This window comes from Podarcis filfolensis, assembly GCF_964270895.1.
Source record: "Podarcis filfolensis genome assembly, chromosome: 11".
NCBI lineage: Eukaryota > Metazoa > Chordata > Lepidosauria > Squamata > Lacertidae > Podarcis > Podarcis filfolensis.
Window position 1 is genome coordinate 42,889,623 of NC_139613.1, and position 23,954 is coordinate 42,913,576.

General features: G+C 43.6%; 1 protein-coding gene and 1 long non-coding RNA gene across 3 annotated transcripts in view; one reads left to right on the plus strand and one right to left on the minus strand.

Annotated features, from left to right (window-relative positions):
• The first annotated feature begins 118 nt into the window (after positions 1-118).
• On the plus strand, positions 119-23,723 carry LOC310745060. The gene is made up of 6 exons (XR_014539878.1): positions 119-207; positions 1,736-1,905; positions 6,383-6,560; positions 7,152-7,302; positions 13,044-13,276; positions 23,403-23,723. It is a non-coding gene; the product is annotated as an uncharacterized lncRNA (long non-coding RNA).
• The window catches only part of PGGT1B (protein geranylgeranyltransferase type I subunit beta), a 29,050-nt gene continuing 24,545 nt past the window's right edge, over positions 19,450-23,954 (minus strand). For both annotated transcript variants that reach the window (XM_083577076.1, XM_083577077.1), the window contains one exon: positions 19,450-20,122. In XM_083577076.1, the coding sequence (XP_083433202.1) occupies positions 19,941-20,122 (182 nt within the window). In that variant the 3' untranslated portion in view covers positions 19,450-19,940. The remainder of the gene's footprint in view (positions 20,123-23,954) is intronic.

Sequence of the window (23,954 nt, forward strand, 5' to 3'; positions counted from 1 at the left end):
ATAGAACCCAAATCGGCCCGATCCGATTCATGTTTACTCCTAAGCAACTTTCACTCTTAAGTCTGGGGGGATCTTCCTTCCAGGTAGGGGTAGCCCAAAGGCGGAACAGGCGCCTTAAGAAAGCGGGGAATTTCGGCAGGTGAGGCTTCTATGGCTCAGCTGTTAAAGGTGCAGAAACCCCATTGGATCTGGCCACTCTCCTCCCAGGTAAGGGATGTGCATAGGTCTACAGCCCCATACCTTCCAACATTTTCCCGATGAAAATAGGGATGTCCTATTGCATTCTTGTTTATTGAATGTATATACCGCCCTATTCCCCAGGGGTCTCAGGGCAGTTCACAGAATAAAATCAAGATATAAAAGCACAAAATACATAATAAAAATAAAAACAACAACCCAATAGCCCCCCCCAAAAAAAACACATTTAAAAAGGGCATATTATTATTATTATTATTATTATTATTATTATTTATCCTCCCTCCCGATCTGGGCAGCTTCCAACATATATATAAAAAATTAAAACATTTATTTATTTTTTAAAAAAACTTCCCTATACAGGGCTACCTTCAGATGTCTTATATGGTTACTTATAACCTTGGCTGGGGGGTGGGTGCATTTTGCATAACTCCATACACTCCAATGAAAATAGGGACCTCTTAAGGAAAAGTGGGACATTTCAGGATCAAAACAGAAACCAGGGTTTGGTGGCTTCCATGACTCAGCTGTTAAAGATGCAGAAGCCCCTTTGCGTATGGTCACCCTAGGTAAAAGGTAAAGGGACCCCTGACCATTAGTTCCAGTCGCGGACAACTCTGGGGTTGCATGGTCATCTCACTCTATAGGCCAAGGGAGCCGGCATTTGTCCACAGACAGCTTCCGGGTCATGTGGCCAGCATGACTAAGCTGCTTCTGGCGAACCAGAGCAGTGCACGGAAACGCTGTTTACCTTCCCACCGGAGCGGTACCTATTTATCTACTTGCACTTTGATGTGCTTTCGAACTGCTAGGTTGGCAGGAGCAGGAACCAAGCAACGGGAGCTCACCCCGTCACGGGGATTCGAACTGCTGACCTTCTGATGGGCAAGTCCTAGGCTCTGTGGTTTAACCCACAGCACCACCCTACTCCCAGGTTATTATTATTATTATTATTATTATTATTATTATTATTATTAATTTGTATCCCACCCTCCCCAGCCGAGGCCAGTCTCAGAGCGGCTAACATCATAAGGTAAGGGATGTGCATAGGATTCCCGCCTGGGACATCGACAAGGCCTTCCCCTGCCCCTCTGGATTAGTTCAGAATTTGTAGATTACCTCAGGAGTCCTAGTTTAAGGATGACAAGCGGGGCAGTTGCCAGGGCCCACCCCTAATGTCTAATGCGCCCCACTCCTCTTACTGGCGGCCTAGTGATCTGAGCAGACTGCTGAAGCTAGCTGGTATTTTAATTCCCCACTGTTCAGTTCTCCTGGTGTAGCATCAGCCTGGGGCACTGTAGGAAATGAAAATGCAGCCCTCAGCTGCTGCCCACCACAGACACAGAAGCGGGGGTACCATGCCACAAGTTGTCCAACCACCCCCCAAAAGCTGGCTCTGTGACAAGATTCAGTAAATAACAACAAGGTCACAATGAATGACGAGGCACTTAACCGCAGTCAAACTAGCATTGTATTGATTGAATAGATCTTTTAATGGTTGGGAGCTGAAAGTGGTTTGTCCTTTTTCTTTTTTTTTAAGGCACACATACTGTAGCAAATGGCTTTTATAGAATTATCTGCTGCTGGGTGTAATGATTTTGTCTCTGCACTACAGCAAAATGGAGACAGCGCTCGAAAATAGTGTTGCAGCCCAACCCTACCCATGTTTACTCAGAGGCAAATCCCACTGATGATGGGACCTGTTCCCAGGTAAATTTGCAGCCCCAGATTTATATATGCAACATTGCTGGACTTACCTAGATAATAGAATAACTGTAACTCAATGCCATAAAGCAGGTTGAGGAACCCACGAGCTTCCACATGTTGCTCCTATATTCCGCAACCAGCATACCCAGAGGTCAGAGATGAGGGGATCTGGAGTCCAGAAACTTCTGGAGAACTGCAGGTTCCTATCCCTGCCCTAATTTATATTCTTAATCTGTTCAGTTACAGCTTCAGTCCTAGGAACAGGATTATAGTAGAAGAGGAGGACATCCTTAGTTTTCACTGCACATAATGGGTGTGTGAGGATTGATTCCCATAATAACCAGTAAGGCTCATGGCGGCTGCTTGAAACGGATGCATAGATTACCTCCCTGCCTGCAACCTGCAGGTTGCACACAGATGTTGCCACATGCAGAACTGGTTTTGTTGCTTGTATACGACTGTTAACATTCTAGAATGCAGGTTTGCAGAAGTATGCAAATAGCATGCAAATGACATCAGTTGTACATGACCCGCAGGAAAAGTAGCCAGTGTACCGAGCAATATCAAGCAGATGGTTATATGAACCGTGCATTCCAATAAATGAGTGTTTTCATCCTCCCAAAATGCATGCAACTTATAAGCAATTGCAAGGTTGTTGGTATTTTGGATTAAAGTCCCAGAGTGGGTAGTTCGCTTTTAAAAACGAACTCCCTAGATATCAAGACTGTGACTAGAAAATGGCCACGTTCAGCCTTTTGTTGTTGTTGTTTAGTCGTTTAGTCGTGTCCGACTCTTCGTGACCCCATGGACCAGAGCACGCCAGGCACTCCTGTCTTCCACTGCCTCCCGCAGTTTGGTCAAACTCATGCTGGTAGCTTCGAGAACACTGTCCAACCATCTCGTCGTCTGTCGTCCCCTTCTCCTTGTGCCCTCCATCTTTCCCAACATCAGGGTCTTTTCCAGGGAGTCTTCTCTTCTCATGAGGTGGCCAAAGTATTGGAGCCTCAGCTTTTCCAATGAAAATAGGGACGTCCAAAGGAAAAGTGGGATCAAATCAGAAACCGGGATGGCTTCTGTAAATCCAGGACAGTCCCTGGAAAATAGGGACACTTGGAGGGTCTGTTATATCACTTTAAAATAACAACTTCCTCCAAAGCATCCTGGTAACTGTAGTTTGTTAAGGCTGCTGTGACCCTCATAGAGAAGAAAGCATGGAGCTGTGGAGCAGCCGCTGAAAATGTTCTTCTTTGTGCACTTGCCATTCAGTTATCATGGATGGCTAGCATTGATTCAGTGGGCATTCCTTACTAACAAGGAGGAATCTGTAGAACTAAGCCAAGGCCATCTCAAAGAGGCTGGTCACTTACCTTATGAGAAGGCCCCATTGTATACAATGGTGCTTACTTCCAGATACATATGTTTGAACTGCACAGTAGGGATGACTCCTCATAATATTATCCTTTGAGAACACAAATCCATTGTGTTGTGGGGTTTACATCAATACTTCAGCTGTATTTGAATGTTATGTTGAAAGGTGCCCTGTCCCTGAGGAAATTTCCTCTTCCCTTTTTCAGATTTGCAAATCAAACTCTATTTGTTTTATTTGAAAGATATTTGCATCCAAAGGAGTACCATGCAAATTTGCAGAACTAGAATTCAAGCTGTTTGTGTAAATAATAAGGCCCGAAACAGCCTCAGCCCAGTATACCTGAAGGAGCGTCTCCACCCCCATCATTCAGCCCGGACACTGGGGTCCAGTGCCGAGAGCCTTCTGGCGGTTCCCTCACTGCGAGAAGCGAGGTTACAGGGAACCAAACAGAGGGCCTTCTCAGTAGTGGCGCCCGCCCTGTGGAACACCCTCCCATCAGATGTCAAGGAAATAAACAACTACAGTGGTACTTAGGGTTAAGGACTTCATTCGTTCCAGAGATCCGTTCTTAACCTGAAACGGTTCTTAACATGAGACACCACATTAGCTAATGGGGCCTCCCATGGCCGCTGCGCCACCGCAGCACAATTTCTGTTCTCATCCTGAAGCAAAGTTCTTAACCTGAGGTACTATTTCTGGGTTAGCAGTGTCTGTAACCTGAAACATCTGTAACCTGAAGCATCTGTAACCCGAGGTACCACTGTACTCTAATATGATGAACTCGGGAGCAGGATTTGAACTATAAGCGACAGATGGGATTCTGACTTTTAGAAGACATCTGAAGGCAACCCTGTTTAGGGAAGTTTTTAATGTTTGATGTTTTATCATGTTTTTAATATTCTGTTGGGAGCTGCCCAGAGTGGCTGGGGAGGCCTGGCCATATGGGCGGGGTACAAGTATTACATTATTATTATTATTATTATTATTATTATTATTATTATTATTTGCACTTTAGCAACACTCAGAAGTTTCCAGACGTCAAGAGCAAAGCTGAACCAAATACGCATATGTAAACAAAATATAACTAGGTTGGTAAAAGACGCTGGTATTGATAACAAGAGTCCCACGGCACCTTCAAGACAAACACATTTATTGTGGCCTAAGCTTTTGTTGTCTTAAGCCCACCTCTTCAGATGTAGCACCTGAAAATGTATTGGGACATACGTAAGCTTTCATGGACTCAGGCCTACCTGATCACATGCATCTGACAAAGTGAGTACTAGTCCATAAAAGCTTATCCTATAATACAGTTACTTGTCATCATTGGTTTGGCTGCAAGTAATCTGCTTTTTTAAAAAAAGCCTTGGAGATAGGAACCATCACCAAGGCTGAGCTTAGAGGTGATGGACTCCTAGAACAAACGAAGGGGTGTACCATGTCAGACTGCAGGTAAGATATACAATTTTAAAGTTGTCTTCCAAATGTTCTGCAGACAACAAACAAAATTCCCTACAAACGCACTTCTGTTCTCAACAAACAGCTGGGCAGGCTCATATAAAATAAATAAATCCTTCAAGTAACCCATCTTGTCTGAATTAAGCTTTAATTTGTTCTCATCTAGTCTGTTACTGTTAACTGAAGTTGATTCAGAACATTGACAGTTTCCTTGATTGTGATGGAAAGGAGCGATAGAGTTGGGTCGGCTCCAAACTCTGGATAACATCTACATTCAACTGCTGCAGGAAGTTAGTAAGTCTTGAAGAAGATAGAGTAGAAACTCTGTGGGAGTCCACAGGTCCATAGCCAAGGTGTTAACCAGAAGCTCCCTAGCACAACCATCTGAAACCAACCCTCCAGAAAGGCCTGAAACCATCAGAAAACAGTGCCACCTGGTTTCCATCCCAGCTATGCAGTCCAGAAGGATACCATGGTTAATGGTATCAAAAGCCACCAAGAGGTCCAAGAAAACCCAACAAGGATGCACTCCCCATATCTAGTTCCTGGTGCAGTGCCCATCACTGTGGGAAGAGCTGTCTCTGTCCCATAACTGGACCTGAAACTGGATTGAAAGCAAGGAATCTAGATAATTTGTGTCATCCGGGGAAGTAGGAAATAAGAGTTGGGATGCCACCAAAGCACTGAGCACCTTGCCCAAGAATGGAGCACTGGAGAAATTGCCTGATACAAAGGAGTTCAAAAAGGACTTTGTTAACTCAGTCTTTACCTGGACCAGCTCTTTAAGGCTGAATGGAACAGTTCCCTCTCAAAGGAACATTGACCCTTACCACCTTGGCGAGTCTCCCTTTGGCAGTACCATGGTATCTTGGTTTTAGAACAGCTTAGTTTATGAACAACTTGGAAATAGAACGCTGCAAACCCAGAAGTGTTTTAGTTTGTGAACTTTGCCTTGGAAGTGGAACATGTTCCACTTCCTGTTGAGTGCGTTCCGTTTGTAAATTGAGTCCCCCGTTGCTAATCAGGCTTTCTGTTGACTGTTGAGTCCTGAGCACCCACAACACAGAAGTGATATTTTGAGCTTCTTTGTTGTTGTTGTTGTTTTTCTGCATTTTTGTGTGGCTTTTCGTTTTTTGACTGTGACTTGTTCTTCGTTTTATGGGACTGACATGTGAGTGTCGCTTGTGACTTCGTTTTGTGACTGTGGCTTGTGGCTTCGTTTTTTTGTGTCTTATTTTTGTGACTGTGTGGAACCCAGTTCAGCTACAGATTGACTGCAGAAATGGATAAAAGCCCCCCATCCAAACAAGGATTATCATCAGTGCACGTAAGGAAAAAAAATATTTTAATTTTTATCATCTACAATACTGTCTTATTTATTTTATAGTACAGTACGCTGATTATTGCTTTCATTTTATGGATCAATGGTCTCGTTAGATAGTAAAATTCATGTTAAATTGCTGTTTTAGGAGTTGTTTTTAAAAGTCTGGAACGGATTAATCCATTTTGCATTACTTTCTGTGGGAAGGCACGCCTTGATTTTAGAATGGACTTCCGGAACGGATTAAGTTTGGGAACCAAGGTACCACTGTATCTATAAGCCAGGAAGGACAAACTTAATGTATACATTAATGGCGTGTATTTTATGCATTTTAGACACACAGAATTGTAGAGCTGGAAGGGACCCCATGGATCATCTAGTCCAACCCCCTGCAATGAAAAAGGAAATGGAAGACTCCCATGCTTTGGCCCTCAGCCTCCTGAATCTGGTATTAGAGGGGATATTTCTTCGTTGTTCACAGGGAGAAAAGATAGAAGAAATATACAAGGAACAGTAAGCCCCTGTTCATTCCTCACCTACCTCATTCCAATTATGTTGTTTCTTTTAAAAAGTAGATCTCTAAAGAACAATAACAGCTCTGATTCTTCCATGCTCAGAATCTAGGTGTCTTCTGCCTTCTGAAGTGCCATTATTCTCTGTCCTTTCTGAATCTGAACATGCAGTACCATAACTTTCCCAACAGGTTTGAATGCCTGCATAGCCTCAGATTTTCTGTAGAAAAATAGCTTATTCAGAGACTGGGAGTTGAAAACCTGACCCGAACATATTATGTAACCTCTCTAAATCTATCCAAGGAGTGTGTCCACAGGTTACTTTAGAATGGCCCTTTTCAGAGGCTCTCGTGGTTAAGGTTACTGTAGTAACATTACTCCAGATCTTTTCTACAGGTTATCCCTGACACAATATACCCTTTATTTCTCTGGAAACTGAGTGCATGAATAGCTATCAAGCTCATTTGTTACGAGATACTGTGCACTTCCATTAGATAATTCATTAGCTAAATAGCTTGCTGTTTGAATCTCTCGGCACATCTCCAGTACTTTTTTTCAACACTGTCTTCTGTGTTTTCTTTTGGTGACAAAGGATCCAGATTAACAACATGAGCACAGAGAGAAAGAAGAACTGTCCTCAACCAACACAGAGGAAAAGACGTTCGTAAAGGCGGTAACTTTATACCGCTCGTTGTGTTTGGACCTAGACGGCAAAGCAGATCGATGCAGCTCTCTCTCACAAGGTAGGTGGGAGCCTTTCCTCTGCTAAAGTCCTGTCACCTCATTCTAACCTATGACAGTGGTCAGAGCGGCTGGACCTGTGACAAATTGCTTTCTTTTCCCTACAACAGTTCCTGCTGGGCCCGAGGCAAAGTTGCCACAAGAGGAATATTGGGCAACAGCTTTTTGTTTGCTTGTTAAATTTCTAGCCCACTCCCTCATTGATTAACGACCCCAGCATGAAAAGATGCCATCGCAGTCAAACAGCCAACAAAAGTAAACAGAAGATTCAAGATTAAAATAATCATATTCTAGGCTGCATCAACAGAAGTACAGTGGTACCTCTAGTTGCGAACGGGATCCATTCCGGAGGCCCATTTGCAACATGAAAAGAGCAGAACCTGAAGTGCCATATCTGCACAGGTGCACGGCACAATTTGGCGCTTGTGCACATGCGCGAAGCACGTTTTAGTGCTTCTGTGCATGCGTGAGTGGCGAAACCCAGAAGTAACCCTTTCCGGTACTTCCGGGTCACCGCAAGACGTAACCTGAAAGAACGTAATATGAAGCAAACTTAACATGAGGTATGACTGTACAGTGGTACCTCGGTTTACATATGCTTCAGGTTACAGACTCCGCTAACCCAGAAATAGTACCTCAGGTTAAGTACTTTGCTTCAGAATGAGAACAGAAATCGTGCTCCGGCGGCGCAGCAGCAGCAGGAGGCCCCATTAGCTAAAGTGGTGCTTCAGGTTAAGAACAGTTTCAGGTTAAGAACAGACCTCTGGAACGAATTAAGTACTTAACCCGAGGTACCACTGTATAGTGTCCAAACAAGGGAAGTAATAGTACCACTCTATTCTGCCTCGGTGGGACCACACCGGGAATACTCTGTCCAGTTCTGGGCACCACAGTTTAGGAAGGTGCTTGACAAGCTGGAACATGTGCAGAGGATGGCAACCAAGATAATCAAGGGTCTAGCAGCCAAGCCTTATGAGGAACGGTTGAAGGAGCTGAGTATGTTTAGCCTGGAAAAGAGGAGACTGAGAGGAGATACACTAGCCATCTTCAAATATCTCTAATGCTCAACTGCATCAGAATGGGTGCAGCAGCTGCAGGTGGTGCAAGCCTTGGCCCCAAGGCAAAGATCTTCAGGGCAGTTTGCCCATCCTGGCTGTAGCTCCTCTTCAATTGCCCTCTTTTGGCACTCCGGCGCTGCCTCTTTTTGCTTTTGTTTCCTCCCCTGCCCAAACATGCTTTGCCAACAGCCCAATCAGGATGTGAGGCCCTGCCCAATTCACCCCTTTATTCAGGATACACTCAAAGGCAATACACCCCCTAAAATTTACCAGTCAATTATGGGCCTAGTATGAAATCTGAGCTGAATGAATGCATGTATAATAGGAGGGGATATTCCTGCAGCTAAGGAGCCCTTTTATGTTGCTTTAATTTCAAATATACCAAACCGAGGACATGGAATCCTTCATATTGTTGCACTGGACCCCAATCTCAGAGTGGTGTGAGATCCCAGGGGTCCCAGGCGCTTAGCCAAGGGTTCGTGTTTCTTCAGAATGAGGCACAGTGGAATCTCTGGTGTCCTTATGATATATGGTTTATTTGCACATATATACAACTGAATGGAAGTGAGAGCTGGACCATAAAGAAGGCCGATCACCGAAGAATTGATGCTTTTGAGTTATGGTGCTGGAGGAGACTCTTGAGAGTCTCATGGACTGCAGGAAGATCAAACCTCTCCATTCTTAAGGAAATCAGCCCTGAGTGCTCACTGGAAGGACAGATCCTGAAGCTGAGGCTCCAGTACTTGGCCACCTCATGAGAAGAGAAGACTCCCTGGAAAAGACCCTGATGTTGGGAAAGATGGAGGCCACAAGGAGAAGGGGACGACAGAGGACAAGATGGTTGGACAGTGTTCTCGAAGCTACCAGCATGAGTTTGACCAAACTGCGGGAGGCAGTGGAAGACAGGAGTGCCTGGAGTGCTCTGGTCCATGGGGTCACGAAGAGTAGGACACGACTAAACGACAACAACAAAATATACAACTGAGTCTACAAAGGATGGGCTCACAGCATCAAGACCCCAAGTGGGTCATTCTTCTCCCATAGCCACCACCTTGGAGTCAAGAAGAAACAGGCATGGCTTTTTCTCCCAGCTGCCCAGCCTGCAGTCTTCCAGCTTCTAGCTCACATCACTCAAAACTCCCAACTCTAGCCTTTGTCTTTATAACTTTGCTTTCTGGCATAGAGGCACTTCCTTTGTTACCTTAATGGTCCATGCTTAGAGGGCCATTACCTCACCAGGAAGCTAGCCTGGCTGTTCCAGGAACTGAATTCGTGCTGTATCTAGGAATTAGAAGTGGGCTCAAGGCATGCAGCCTACCCCCACCAACTCATAACAATATATTCAAAGCTCATTTGAGCATCTTCAGAAAAACAGTAAACAAAAAACATACCGGATCTTTTGGCCAGAAATATCCTGAGATGACACAGGGGAAAGTTAAGGACTGTACGTCAAACGACAGTATCGGTCAGTGTTCTGGAGGAAAGGCTCATGAACAGTCCAGTTCCTTGGAGGAAGGGTGGGATACAAAATATGGCAAACACTACGAGCAAGAGCAGAAGATTCATAATGGTGTAGCAAATGTTTTTATTGTCCTCTTATGTGTAGGATTAGGTTATTGCCAGGCAACAGAAGGATCCCATAGCGGATCAAAGAAAGCAGTAAAGTATCTCAGTGCAACCAGCCTTCTTGCACTTAGGAATTTTCTTCTGTTAAAACAACAAACGGTGTGAAGCATTTTAAAGCTAAATCTAATCACAGCTACATTTCACTCTCAAGTGCAGAAATGGGTTTGCTTTTTATCCTGCCAGCTGCATTAAGAGAAACGTTCTGTGCTGCTGCGCCCAAGCCATTCGGAGCATAAGAGCATTCGCATTAGTAGCTTATCAATTTTGCATAAACTATTGTGGCTTTGTAGAGGGCCTTTGATGGAGACTGGCAGCAGCCACAAGAAAACAAGACTCTTCCTTCCCAGTGTGCTCAGGAAAACACGAATAAAGACAGCAATGCAGATTCCTCTGGTTGGTAGGGCTAAATCTGTCCTTGTGGCCTTCCTCATTGGCCATTACATCCTTCAATGTTCCCACTGTTAGACTGGGTATTTCAGCCTTTGGTAGGAGATGGAGGTATATTGGTTAGTTTGCTGTTATAGGAACAGTGGCATCTGAGGCCATATTGCAATGATCACATAGGCTATATTCAGACAGCACTTTATTCAATTTTCCTGATGTTTCCTTACCTGACAATTCCCACTTCTGAAAATCTAGGGGAAGTTTAACGCTCATTTCTGTGTTGTTTCCAGAAATAAATCTGTTTCCAAACCTGTTAACTCCAAAAATGAGGAGTAAGGTAAAGGGACCCTGACCATTAGGTCCAGTTGTGGCCGACTCTGGGGTTGCGGTGCTCATCTCACTTTATTGCCGAGGGAGCCGGCGTACAGCTTCCAGGTCATGTGGCCAGCATGACTAAGCCACTTCTGGTGAACCAGAGCAGCGCACGGAAATGCCGTTTACCTTCCCGCCAGAGCGGTACCTATTTATCTACTTGCACTTTGATGTGCTTTCGAACAGGTTGGCAGGAGCAGGGACTGAGCAACGGGAGCTCACCCCATCACAGGGACTCGAACCGCCGACCTGATCAGCAAGCCCTAGGCTCTGTGGTTTAACCCACAGTGCCACCCGCATCCCTATGACAGTATTGCATTGTAATTTCATGTGGCAAAATTTGGGGTGGTATCCCAGCACCCAGTTCTTTTAAATTCCGCGTGACATGGCGGTATAGCAATCAAAAAGCCATAGTTCCATAATGCAGCACATACTGCAGTGTAAAAGGAGCATTAGAAACTAGGAGAGAAACACTAGCATTATAACCAGCCGAACTAACACAAGAAACCCCACATCTGAATGCAGCCGTAGTTGTTTGGTGTTTTTGCCCATGTGTTTGGGATCTTCCCACAGTATCTCAACCAGATGCCATATAGTTCAAGGCATTGGTGCAGTTACTTAAACCATACAGTATATAACCCATCTAGAAGGAGGAAAACTGATCCTAAATCTTTGCTGCCTTGTGGGTTATCCCCTACACAAATCCAGAGTGGAGTCCCTAAGATGGTTTGGTTCAACTTCACCCCGAGAGGGGCAACTTCATTGTCTCTTAAGACAGATGGACGCCAACAATAACCATCCACTAAAATTAATCAGAACTGAAAGGGGTGTTTCAGTTTGTTGTTGTTGTTGTTGATGATAATAAATCACTCACCCTTCAGCAGTCACCACAGGGTGGGATACAACATTTTAAAAGTCAGTATTAAAAACACTTTAAAGAAATTACAATCAAAGGAACAAGAGAACAAGAGGACTCCTGAAAACACTTATCTCAGATGTCAAAGACCAGGATAAAGAGGTGCAGCTTGAAACATACAATGTCAAAACTACATAATGAAGGTGCCAGACACACCTCTGTGGGAAGGGAATTCCTGGAAAGGAAATGTGTAGAGAAGTAATTACTGAGAATTACCTTAGACATGCTTGGAGTTTGAAAAGTGTTTTGTTTGTCATTCACCACAATGTTTGCAGTGGAAGAACTAAATATGCGTGGCCAGAATGTTGGGAAATGCTTAGTGACATAGTGCATCAAAGGTTATTTTTAAGGCACATTTTATGGTTATTCTGGCATTTTTATGGAAACTGAGATACCAATGGGGAAAAAGCACATTGACATCCTAGTGATTTCTAATGCAGCTCCTGTAGCTATGTGTATATGATGTGGCACCAAAATACTAACTGGGAAGATCTTTTGTGCATCTATATATACAGTAATGCAAGTTCTATATACAGTAATGAAAAAGCCGTCAAGCCTCTGGCATTTAAAACCTATTTCTCACATGGCTAACCTTCTCAGCAGCTTGGCATTCATCCATGGAAAAACCCTTTCCCCCATTATCACGTGCCCATGTGAGAAGAGTTCATGTCAGAAATGTGGGTTAAATATGTAGACCAATATGAATATTTCATGCATAATTTCCAGTGCGCTGTTACATATTTATAAGCAGCAACCCCCATCTCTATAGCTAGGCATACCATACATACGCAGCAGCATTAAAAAAAAGGGGGGGGGGAACCATTTCTTGGCAGATGAAGTTAACTGAAGCTGCAACCCTGTGCATGCTTATTGAGTTTTTAATGTTTTGTTGGGCGCCACCCAGAGTGGCTGGGGAAACCCAGTCAGGTGGGCAGCATATAAATAATTGTAATAAAAAATAATAAGTGGGAGTTTCTCCTGAGTACATATGCGTAGGATCAGGCTGCTGTCAGAAAAATGCATGTGCACTGAGGGTTAAAAACAGGAGTTGGCTTTAGCTGAGTGTTGGCTGAGTATATTAATTGTGCAAAAGAAAGCGACATGGTATCAAAGATTTATGGAAATAGGAAGGGAAAGTGGCCTGCTGGGCAATTAGCTGTGCCCCAGGGCCAAGGAAGGGTCTCTCAGCTGCTTTTCTAAGATAATCAGTTTCCCTTTGAAATGCATCAAACCCTGGGACTTCTCTGCTGAAACACAATTCCAGTGAGCAAACAGTTATGTTATTGGGCCTTCTTTGATTTACACCCCCACCCCAATGCTTTTATTCACCCCTTCTCTGTTTTTATGACCTGTTCTTAACACACTCTTTATATTTCCTTGCATGAAGCAACACAGGTTATTTACTTCGTTTTGAAGAGGAACTCGACAGCTACATAATCTCCTGCTTCTCAAAGGACACCATGGCATTATTCAAGACGCAGAAAAGGATGAGAAGAATTATTCAGGAAACTGAATACCTTCTATAAATAGAAAAGGCCAGCGATCATTGACTCTTCAGGCGAAACGAAACAGCAAGGACACTTTTATCAAGGAAAAATGCTTGACAAGAGAGGCCAGCAGGTATGCCCCCCCCCCCCGCTCTACCTACCATAAATATCTCCTCTCCTACTTCTTGGGGCATCACAGTGTCTACATTGCCCTGGGAACAAAGGGCATCTTGAGCAAATGTTTCTGAGCACATCAAGCACTGAAATTCCCCTACAGCTATAGCTTTGATGTCTTTCGCAAGCAATTTAAGACATTTGCATATTGGTGGGTGCTTGAAGGCGAATAACCACACAGGATTATTTTATTTAATGAATGTGGGTTGCATTGTGAGCTGGGCAGATGGGGCAACCACAGTTCTCTCAAGCATATACTTAATCCAGTAGCAATGGGTGCACCAAACACCCACACCCACACCCACAACATGCAAGGATTGGCTAGATGAAGTAGCCAAGTCTCTTAAAAAATAGTGCAATTTCTCGGTTGCGAAACATGGATCAGAGTCAAGCGCACCTGGATTACAGCAGTGGTTCCCACACCTTTATCCAGACTTGCAAATTCCTCCCTGTTTTATCCAGAATATGATGGCCATCACATGGAATATGGGGCAAGCTTGTTTTCTGCTGCTGTGCAAGTTGGGACATGAACCAATGGATTCAATTTAGAAGAAAACAGCTGGACTCTACAATTCTATGATTCCAAATGTGAAGAGCCTCATTTTCAGAAGAGCCTCATTTTCAGAAGACACTTTTGAGAGAGAATTCCATGCACAGGACTTCTTCCAGCAGCTGCATTAGGCATCTGAAGGAACCTCTTAACTTACATTATTTGCAGCTCACTTTTCCTCTCAGCGGGACGCGGGTGGCACTGTGGGTTAAACCACAGAGCCTAGGACTTGCCAATCAGAAGGTCAGCGGTTCGAATCCCTGCAACAGGGTGAGCTCCCATTGCTCAGTCCCTGCTCCTGCCAACCTAGCAGTTCGAAAGCACATCAAAGTGCAAATAGATAAATAGGTACCACTCCGGCGGAAAGGTAAACGGCGTTTCCGTGCGCTGCTCTGGTTTGCCAGAAGTGGCTTAGTCATACTGGCCACATGACCCAGAAGCTGTACGCCAGCTCCCTCGGCCAATAAAGCGAGATGAGCGCCGCAACCCGAGAGTCGGTCACGACTGGACCTAATGGTTAGGTCCCTTTACCTTTCCTCCCAGCAATTCAATAGTAAGGTAGTCAAAGCAGCACCTTGCAGCCTGTTACTTAGCAAGTTTCACAGCTACACAGACTTTTGAACCCAGGTTGTTTTTATCCCAAATCAAACGCTAGGCCCTGCACTGGTTCTTCTGTTGAGAAATGGTGGCGATGTTTGCAGATGCGGACAAAACTACTTACAAGGCACACCACTGTTAAAACACTTTAAAAAATTAACTATGCTACACACTTTTAAATGTTTTAGATGTGCTGGTATTTAAAAGCAAACTTAGACAGGCACCGAAGAGGTCGGCGGTTTACGCATGTTGGTGAAGCATTCATAGCCTCTCTGAAGCTGTTCACTCATCATGCCACGCAGTCCCCCATTCCTCTGCTGTGTGTGAGCAAGAAGAGAGAATTAATATGGGGGGTGGGGAGCTTCCTCACTGCCTGTGTGCTTCAGAAACCGTTGCAGCTGCTGAGAGGGCAAGGAGGAAAGAAAGGGGAAAGCAAATAAAAAGAACCCCATGCAGACTTGGTATCAGATCAACAGCTGCAGCAGAACTCGGTTGCCTTTTTTAGAAGGAAAACTGTGGGAACTCTTGATCTCCCAACGGCATTCCAGCGTCTGCATGTGCTGTTTGAGATCAACATGCAACATACCAAGATTCCAAAGCGCCACCAAACGTCAGAGGCGATACAGCAAAAGTGAAGTTTATGTGCAATTGTAAAACCTACTATTTTTAGACTGCAGAAATATGACCATTGAAAACGAAATTGCTGGTACGTGGAGGAGGGGCATGCAATATACACACGCAAGAGCTGTGGAGGAATAGGCAATGGGACGTCCTAATCCCAGGCACTTATATTTAGAAGTAGCCAGACTAGAGTTCCACCCATCTTGTACAAACAGCTCCAAGACTACTTGAAACATCTGAATCCACAGTGTAGCTCAAAAGCCTGGGCATACCACCATGGATTTCACAAAAGATTTTCGGAGATTATGTTTAGAGTCTAAGGATAGCAGGCACACTTGGCAGTGTAATCCTAACCATGTCTACTCAACTTAATTCATTGGGGTTACTCCCAGGTAAGTGGGGTTAGGATTACAGCCTAAAAGTTGGTTATACCATATTTTTCGCTCTATAAGACGCAATTTTCCCCTCCCAAACAGTAAGGGGAAATGTGTGTGCTTCTTATGGAGCGAATGCAGGCGGGAGGCTCTGCTCAGCGCTCCCTTTAAAGAGTGCGTGGTCACTGATGGGCTGCCCTTCTCCCTCCTCGGGGAAAAGCCCCCAAGAGGCTTTTCACATGCTCCATGCGGTTTATGAAAGGGAGCGCTGAGCAGAGCCTGGGATGCATACAGGCTCTGCTCAGCGCTCCCTTTAAAGAATATTTTTTTCCTTGCATTCCCCCTCTAAAAATTAGGTGTGTTATGGTCAGGTGCGTCTTATGGAGTGAAAAATACGGTACAGTGGTACCTCGGGTTAAGTACTTAATTCGTTCCGGAGGTCTGTTCTTAACCTGAAACTGTTCTTAACCTGAAGCACCACTTTAGCTAATGGGGCCTCCTGCTGCTGCTGCCGCGCCGCTGCTGCGTGATTTCTGTTCTCATCCTGAAGCAAAGTTCTTAACCTGAAGCACTATTTCTGGGTTAGTGGAGTCTGTAACCTGAAGCATATGTAACCTGAAGCATATGTAACTCGAGGTACCACTGTACTTGGGTCCCATTGAGATCAATTTGAAACGTTAGTTAAGTCCCTTTCCTTTTGACGGGAAGCTCTAACTTAGGCTGGATCCAATTCCAAAGCTTTGCAAGAGTCCCCCAACCCCAACCTGGTACTCTCTTGATGTTTTGAACTACAGCTCCCATCAGCCCTAGCTAACGTGGTCAATGGTCAGGGGTTAGACCTGTGGTCTACAACATAGGGCACCGTGTTCTATTTTACAGCACGTCTGAATTTGGTCCGAACTGCTGGTGTAATTCTTGCTTGCTTTGCAAAGCAGAAAAGGAAGGACTCCCCAGAGCCCTGAGAGAAAAATAGGAAGACCAAGCTACATTTTAGTTTCATGTTACATACACAGTGCTATTTTTCTGGAAAAAGAGGTGCCGGAACTCACCATGAACGCCTCCCTTGTTCTCTTATAATGGCAATTGCACCCACTTGAGAGATGCTGGAACTGGGTTCTGGTGAGTTCCAGCTGGGGGAAAAAAAACCCTGCATACACACAAATAAGATAACAATAATTAACTGGTAACTGGGATGGAACGGAAGTTCCAATTTTATTAAGCTGCTCATGTATTTAAAATTAGAAAGAATCCCTGTGTTGTATTTTAGGGTACTGTGAGCCACACAGCGATACTAATCTCACAGATACAACAACAAATACTCCAGGCCATATCTAAAATCTGTCTCCTACTAAATCCTTTCTTCTTAGTAGCTGTGTTTATTTTAAGGATTATTAAGATGGGCTGCACCAAAGGTAATATACTTTGGATGTTTGTAGCTAAACTGCAGGAGGATCATATAGAGATCAGGAATCAAGTTAACATTCGTTAAACTTTCAGTGCTTAGCTGCATTCTGCTAAATTTAATAATTGCATCCCCACCTTTCAAGTTTGAACAGCAGAAGTAGTGCTAGCAGAGCCTTACAAATTATTAGTTGCTTTAAATGAGCTCTGACACTTTAGAACAGCAATATTTTTTAAAAAGTACAATATCAAATTTGATTTTTAAATAAAAAGAAAAATGTTGACGTTAGGTAAAGAGGAATTCAATTTTAGTGAAACTACCACTACATTATTTCTTGTTTAAATATGCTTATTTAGTTAAGAGTCATCTGTTAGAATCATAAAATTGTACAGTAGGGACCCCAAAGGTGTTGTAAACAAAATCTGCCCTTATTCCCTTATGGGGTACCCAAGAGCCCTTATAGAGTCCTTTGTAGGTTCTCTATCGGTAGGAGAAAATAACAGATGCCAACCAGAGAATATTGAGAAGCAAAGCAGCTAGTAAGCCTGATCTTTATTAAAGCTGTTGCAACAGGTTGCTCCCCTCACACGCAGGAGGACTGCCCAGAACAAAGGTGTGCCTGCTCTTTTATAGACATTTTAAATTGCCCACCCTGGAGTCTAAGACCACCCCCAGAAACATCATACCTACATCACAGAAAAGGCGGTCTACAACAGAAATCTGAGTGCATTGTTTATCTCCTGTCTGGCAAGTTACCTGATTGCCTTACCTGATTGCCTTTTCTGGTAGTCTGGCCATTCCTTTGAGATGGTAATCACTTAATTCCTGAAACAATGGGAAGGTTCCCTCACCCCCTCCCTCCTTGCAGAGAAACATTTGGTCAGGTCAGTTTGGGAGTCAAAATGGTTTCAGGACTGTCTTCCTGTGCTGCTTCAGAATGTGGTTTATATATTTATGTACGTGTTTGCTTGGTACATTTATGAACATTTATTATATATATGAGACCTTAAAATTTTTATTACAAGGGTCATCTAGTCCAACCCCTTGCAATGCAGGAATTTCAGCTAAAGAATCCCTGACAGGTGGCCATCCAAACTCTGCTTTAAAAAACCTGCCAATTTAAAAACAAAAGGATTTAAAATAAAATTACCTTATTGGTTTAATGTTTCTGATTTCCATGTTTCTTAGATACCTAAGAAATAACAAATCCCAGAATCTGCATTTTGCAGATCCATCAGCTTGAGAATATAATGAACTGGGTGCAAAAAGAGACACAAGCAAATAAAAGGTTAAGTATATCCCTGGTGCCCCTTTGGAAGGCTTAAGGTAGGTTGTTGTCTAAATTGCAACTTATCAGAACTCAGACTTGCATAGTATTATATTAACAGAATCTGAACCACCTTTGTACCCAACAATTGTACTTCTTCTACTGAAGACACTTTCAAAAAAGCACTTGAGTTTTAGTTTAGCATCGGCATACCAAGCCTTTTTGTTTGTCTGCTTTTTAAAAAGCCCTTCTGAACATCACAACAGCATACTTCACCCATTCCTGTTCCACCATGGCTTGAGCACAAAGATTTGAGTTTGTATTAAGCCACAATTCCCAGTTAGTTCAAATCAGGGAATGCTGGCTTAATGCCAGTTAAGAAACTCCAAAAATAACGGAGAAATGAAGGGGTGGAAAAAGTGTGCTTGCCCCCAACCCTCATTCCTGACTCTGCATACCATGGTTTATGAAGGCAGGAATTAGCTCCAAGAAGGCTTAAAGGTAAAGGGACCCCTGACCGTTAGGTCCAGTTGCGGACGACTCTGGGGTTGCGGCACTCATCTCACTTTATTGGCCGAGGGAGCCGGTGTACAGCTTCCAGGTCATGTGGCCAGCATGACTAAGCCGCTTCTGGCGAACCAGAGCAGCGCACGGAAATGCCGTTTACCTTCCTGCTGGAGCGGTACCTATTCATCTACTTGCACTTTGACGTGCTTTCGAACTGCTAGGTTGGCAGGAGTAGGGACCGAGCAACAGGAGCTCACCCTGTCGCGGGGATTCGAACCGCTGACCTTCTGATTGGCAAGCCCTAGGCTCAGTGGTTTAGACCACAGCGCCACCCGCGTCCATCCAAGAAGGCTTAGAGATCCCCAAATAAATGTGATGCAAAAAGAGGAAATGAAATATGGCTCCTTTGCTTTAAAAAAGGGCAAATAAAATAAGGTATTGAATGTGCACACAGTAACAGTGGGACAACTCTCCTAATAATACAGGAAGAGGCAGAAAAAAGCCCCAAAATGAAGTGACAGAAACAAAGGGCAGCTAAGACGGCTGTCTACACTTATTTCAGTGAAGTATTAGATTGTGTGGGATAAATAAGATCACAGAATACAAGAAAGACTGGACTACTTTTGTCCAATTTTTTGTAGCAAGTCACATCAACTGCAATACTTTTTTCTTTTAGTTATTTCTTTTCAGTTAGCATGATACATCTTAAAATAGCATTAAAGTTCAGTTAAAACTGTGGTACTCCAAGTGATATCTCAAAATATTCCAACTAGCAGCAGCCAAGGTGTCTAAAAAATAATGCAAACATATTGGGTCCATTATAATGAATAAAATAATTTTTATTTTTTTATTTTTATTTTTTTTACAAAGGTTATAGAATTGCCATCTACCTTAAAAGGACACCTTTTTTTAGTAATCAACACTTAATTTATAAGATTTTATATGAAGAATGTATCAAATAAATTTCAGTAAATTCAAGGAATTAAGTATGAAAATACTTAAATACATTTTAATATCCTTTTTATTATCATTACACTTTGCCATTGCACTGTTTAAAGTAATATAATAGAACAACATTGCTTTGAAGGGATTCATTAAAACCAAGACAGCATCTGTAGGGGCAAGCAATTTTTTAAAATTCCAATCCAGAATAAACTGGCTGAAGGCCATTTGCTGTCTGAATGATGCCAGTGACATGAACTTGATTGTATGATTCCAGCACTTAAAAAGAGCACATTGGTTATACATGGCTTTTCACCTTGGGCTACAATTATGCTACCAAGCTCAACTGGAGTCTGAAATCAGTCATGTGGCATCGTGCACAGTATCTGAACACTGTTTAGAGTCCTTGGTTGCCCAGATCTGATGAAGGTGCAGAAGGCGCTCCGAGGTTCGTGTGCTTACATTCAGGGCGGGGTGAACCTTGCGAATGCCCGACTCCTCCATTAGCGACAGGCCACAGATCCCAAAGTAGGCATGCAGAGCATCTGGGAGGAGACATCAGAGGACATGCATTATTCTGCAGTAGACAATTGCCATTTTCTCAAGAAAAAAGTATCTCACTGAATGCCAAAAGTAAACATAGCATCAACACACAATATTCCTTCTTGCTGCCTGAAAATTGTAGTAACTAAAGCTTATGGGAGACAGCAAATTGGGGTGGAGGGGGAGAGATAGGGACCACGTATGCCAAGCATAGGTGCCAACTCAGCCAAGGTCCCTTCGCGTGCCCCCCAATAAAACATTTGAGGGGGCCAGGCCCCCCTAAAGTTGATGGGTATTGCCATTCAAATGGTGTGCGTGCGCTACGTCGTGTGACTGATTATGTGGGGCAGGGCTAACCTCCCCACCCCAATATTTTCTGCAAGTTGGCACCCCTGATGCCAAGTACCAAGGAATTCCAAGCTACACAAGCGCATGTGATTCCACTAAAGTAGCACTGATCCACCCCCTGGAAGCAGTACATACTTGTCATTATTAAAAGTTTGCATTACTTAACAGAAATATTCCACAGCACTGGTTCCCAATTAGCTAAGTGCTATTGACCCCCCGTTTTTCAAAAGCCAACCCATGGACCCCTTACTTTTGAAAAAATGTTATTTCTATGGTATTTTTTGTTACGTGAATGGTGCCATGAACCCCCTGGGTGGGATACCCAGGGGGGGTCCACGGCCCACCAGTCGGGAACCACTGTTCAACAGGGATGCCACTGAAGGTCGTGACCTTACTCTGCCTCCTGGGACAAAATACAGTCATGTAGTCATGCACATCACATTACACCTGCTTTTATATTAATCTTTGTCAGAATCCATACAATATTCCAGAAATGAGGAAAAGCCTGGTGAAGAGTTCAATCTTGCTCAACAATTTTGGGGTCTTCCTTTAAAAAGCTCAACTACTTTTGGGGTATTCTGGTTTTTACCTTTGGAAATATGACAACCCTACATATCTTCCAAAACCAATTTGAAGTCCATATCGTGATATCAGATTCATTATTTTTGACCTGGCACTATACTGCTAATTATGATGTGTGCATCCTGAAAAAATCACAATGTAGAAAAAACCGTGAAGCCAGCCAATGCCTCTACATAGCTCCATCCTTGTTCCAGACTTTGTAATGTATCAGTTTATCACAATGTTTAGCTGGTGATATATTGTGATGTTGAAAACCATGTGTAGCCCAGCCCTATAGAACACCTAGAGGGTCCTAAACTACAGGACAGGTGCCTAATAATTTGCTTTAAAGTTCCCAACAACATCCCACATACCAGGTCATACAGTCAAAAGACTAAAGTCATCACAAGTCTTCAAAGAGATATATGGCAATTCCAAAAGGCACATAACGGGTGTGCAGCAGCTCAGTCTGTTTTGGAGCCGCTGTGTTGTTCCAGTTCTATTCATTATTACAGCCTAAACTTGATCTGTTAAATCTGAAGCTCTACACGCATACCCTGACTATATTGCAGAATCTTAAAAAATAAAAAAGTGGTCCACAGCACGTCTATAAAAATTCAACCAAAAACCTAGCACAGTGCATGTCAGTTGCTACAACAGGTGGAAAAACAAGTGATTTGCCAAGACCCTCAGCAATTTCAAGCGATCCATGAGGAGAAAGGTTTGGGAACCACTGTCCTACAGTATTGTGCCTTGCTTAACCCACCCAGAAAAGTCTGCATTTTTTCACCATCTGCCTTCATTCCTGGAAGTACCATCCATGAAAAAGAAGGGAGGGAGATTGTATTATGTTGTTTGATTCTTTGTTAGGAAAAAATCAGAAAATAAGGAAGCCACTCAAATAGTCTAACTTCATCATTAACGCCCTGACCTGAGAGCCAAAATTCAGAGAATGACCACCAGTGTGAAGAAACCTCTCTCTTCCAAATCATTGTGAATTGAAGCTCCAAGGAAATAATTCACTGTGATTAACAACTAGATCTGTCCATCAAAGTGAAAATCCCTTCCCCCGCTCCTTCCACAACACAGGTAACAAAGGTGGTTGCTGCTTTTTTAATTGTTGCATATTTGGTGAATGGAAAGGATCATTTAAATAGTGGTATCCAATGCACTCATTCCATTAGCACATGGATTTATGCTTGCCCCACCACACACCCTCCCCCCAAAGGACTGAGGGAACCTACAAAACAGAATTAGGGAGTACACAGTGGTGGGATAAACATGTTGCAAATGTAAAGACTTCCTTAGCGTTACACAGCATTCCACCCAAACCTTTACGAAATTGAATTTGTATGCGTGCTCAGAACTACACCTGAAGAGCTGGTGCCAACAACCAAAATAATACTAAAAATGTGCAGCTGGTCAACCAAGTGTTGGATCTGGAGATACAGAATCTACTCCTGCAACTGGGCATTCCTGGTTCCTCCACTACATTGTAGTATGATGAGGCATGGGAGGATGGCTTCTACAAGCAGAAGTTCCTTCCTGCTCATGAAAGACCACCTTTGAATCTGGATAACTTCTAGATGTCAGACATTTTCCTAAGAATGCTGGGTCATATGCCATGTCTGGAAACACTTCCAGAGAAGTATTACCGTATTTTTCACTCTATTAGATGCATCGGACGATTGGACGCACCTAGTTTTTAGGGGAGGAAAACAAGAAATAAGAAAGGAATGCAAAGCATCCTGAGCTAAGAGGGAGCGCTCCTTCATCTTCGCTCAGGAGGCTTTGCGGGGCTACCCCTGAAGCCAGGAGAGCAAGCGGGATCGGTGCACACCAATCCCTCTTTGCCCTCCTGGCTTCAGTGAAAGCAAGCCTACTGGCTTTCCTCCCACAAGAGCCGCACACTCTTTAAAGGGCGCACGGCTCTTGGGGGCGTTTCTGGGAGGGCAGCCCTTCTCCCTCCTCGGGGAAAAGCCCCCAAGACATGCTCCACGTGGCTCTTTAAAGGGAGCACTGACAGAGCCTCCCGCCTGCATTCGCTCCATAAGACACACACACATTTCCCCTTACTTTTTAGGAGGGGGAAAGTGCGTCTTATAGAACGAAAAATACGGTAATAAGACAGAAAAAGCTATCCTGGTTTTTTTCTTTTCTAAAAGTGCTCAAGCATTTTCTTTATATCAAGGCTGTGTTTCTGTGTGTATGTGTGTAATTTGCAGCCCAAAGGCCACATCCCATCATGAACAACCTCACAAGGACCACACGGGCAAAAGCTGGTTGTTGCAACAGACTTTTACTCTTTGATAGTAGACTACATTCCAGCCACATGAAAATCAAATGTTTCTACCTGTATCTCTCTCCATTCAGGTAAGCAAGAGACACCATCACAATTCAAGGAAACATTCCAGCCGGTCAAAAACACTCGAGGACATGGGACAGCGAAGGGTGTGGCTTAGGAAGCGGCAGAGCCTGGACAGAGAGGCCTGGAAGGCTGAACTTGTTCTCAAGGCCTGAGGTTCCCTACCCTACCTTACAGAAAGGAACAAGGGTGTCAACCGAGAGGCAAGAGAATAGAAATGGAAGCAGGAGAATTTGTGCTTTGATCTGTATCTTTCTAGACCAAAACCCTCATTTTTTTACTGCTTATGCTGTTTAGACCTTACAAAGTTTCAATACCTGGTTATTCCTTAATCGTGGTGGTTCCTTCCTTCTCTCCCACAAGTCTCAAGCTGTTAGATGATGATGCTTAGTTAAACCAGCATTCTGAGCACAATTTCCAACTACTTCTATGGATAAAAGCAGTTTTAATGCCCCTCATTCAACTCAGCAAGACAATTTTAGAAGCTATCAGAACCTTCAGCTGTTTAAGGAATGGCAGAGGCTTGAAACTGCTGAAAATTAGGCCCTCTGATCCAGAAG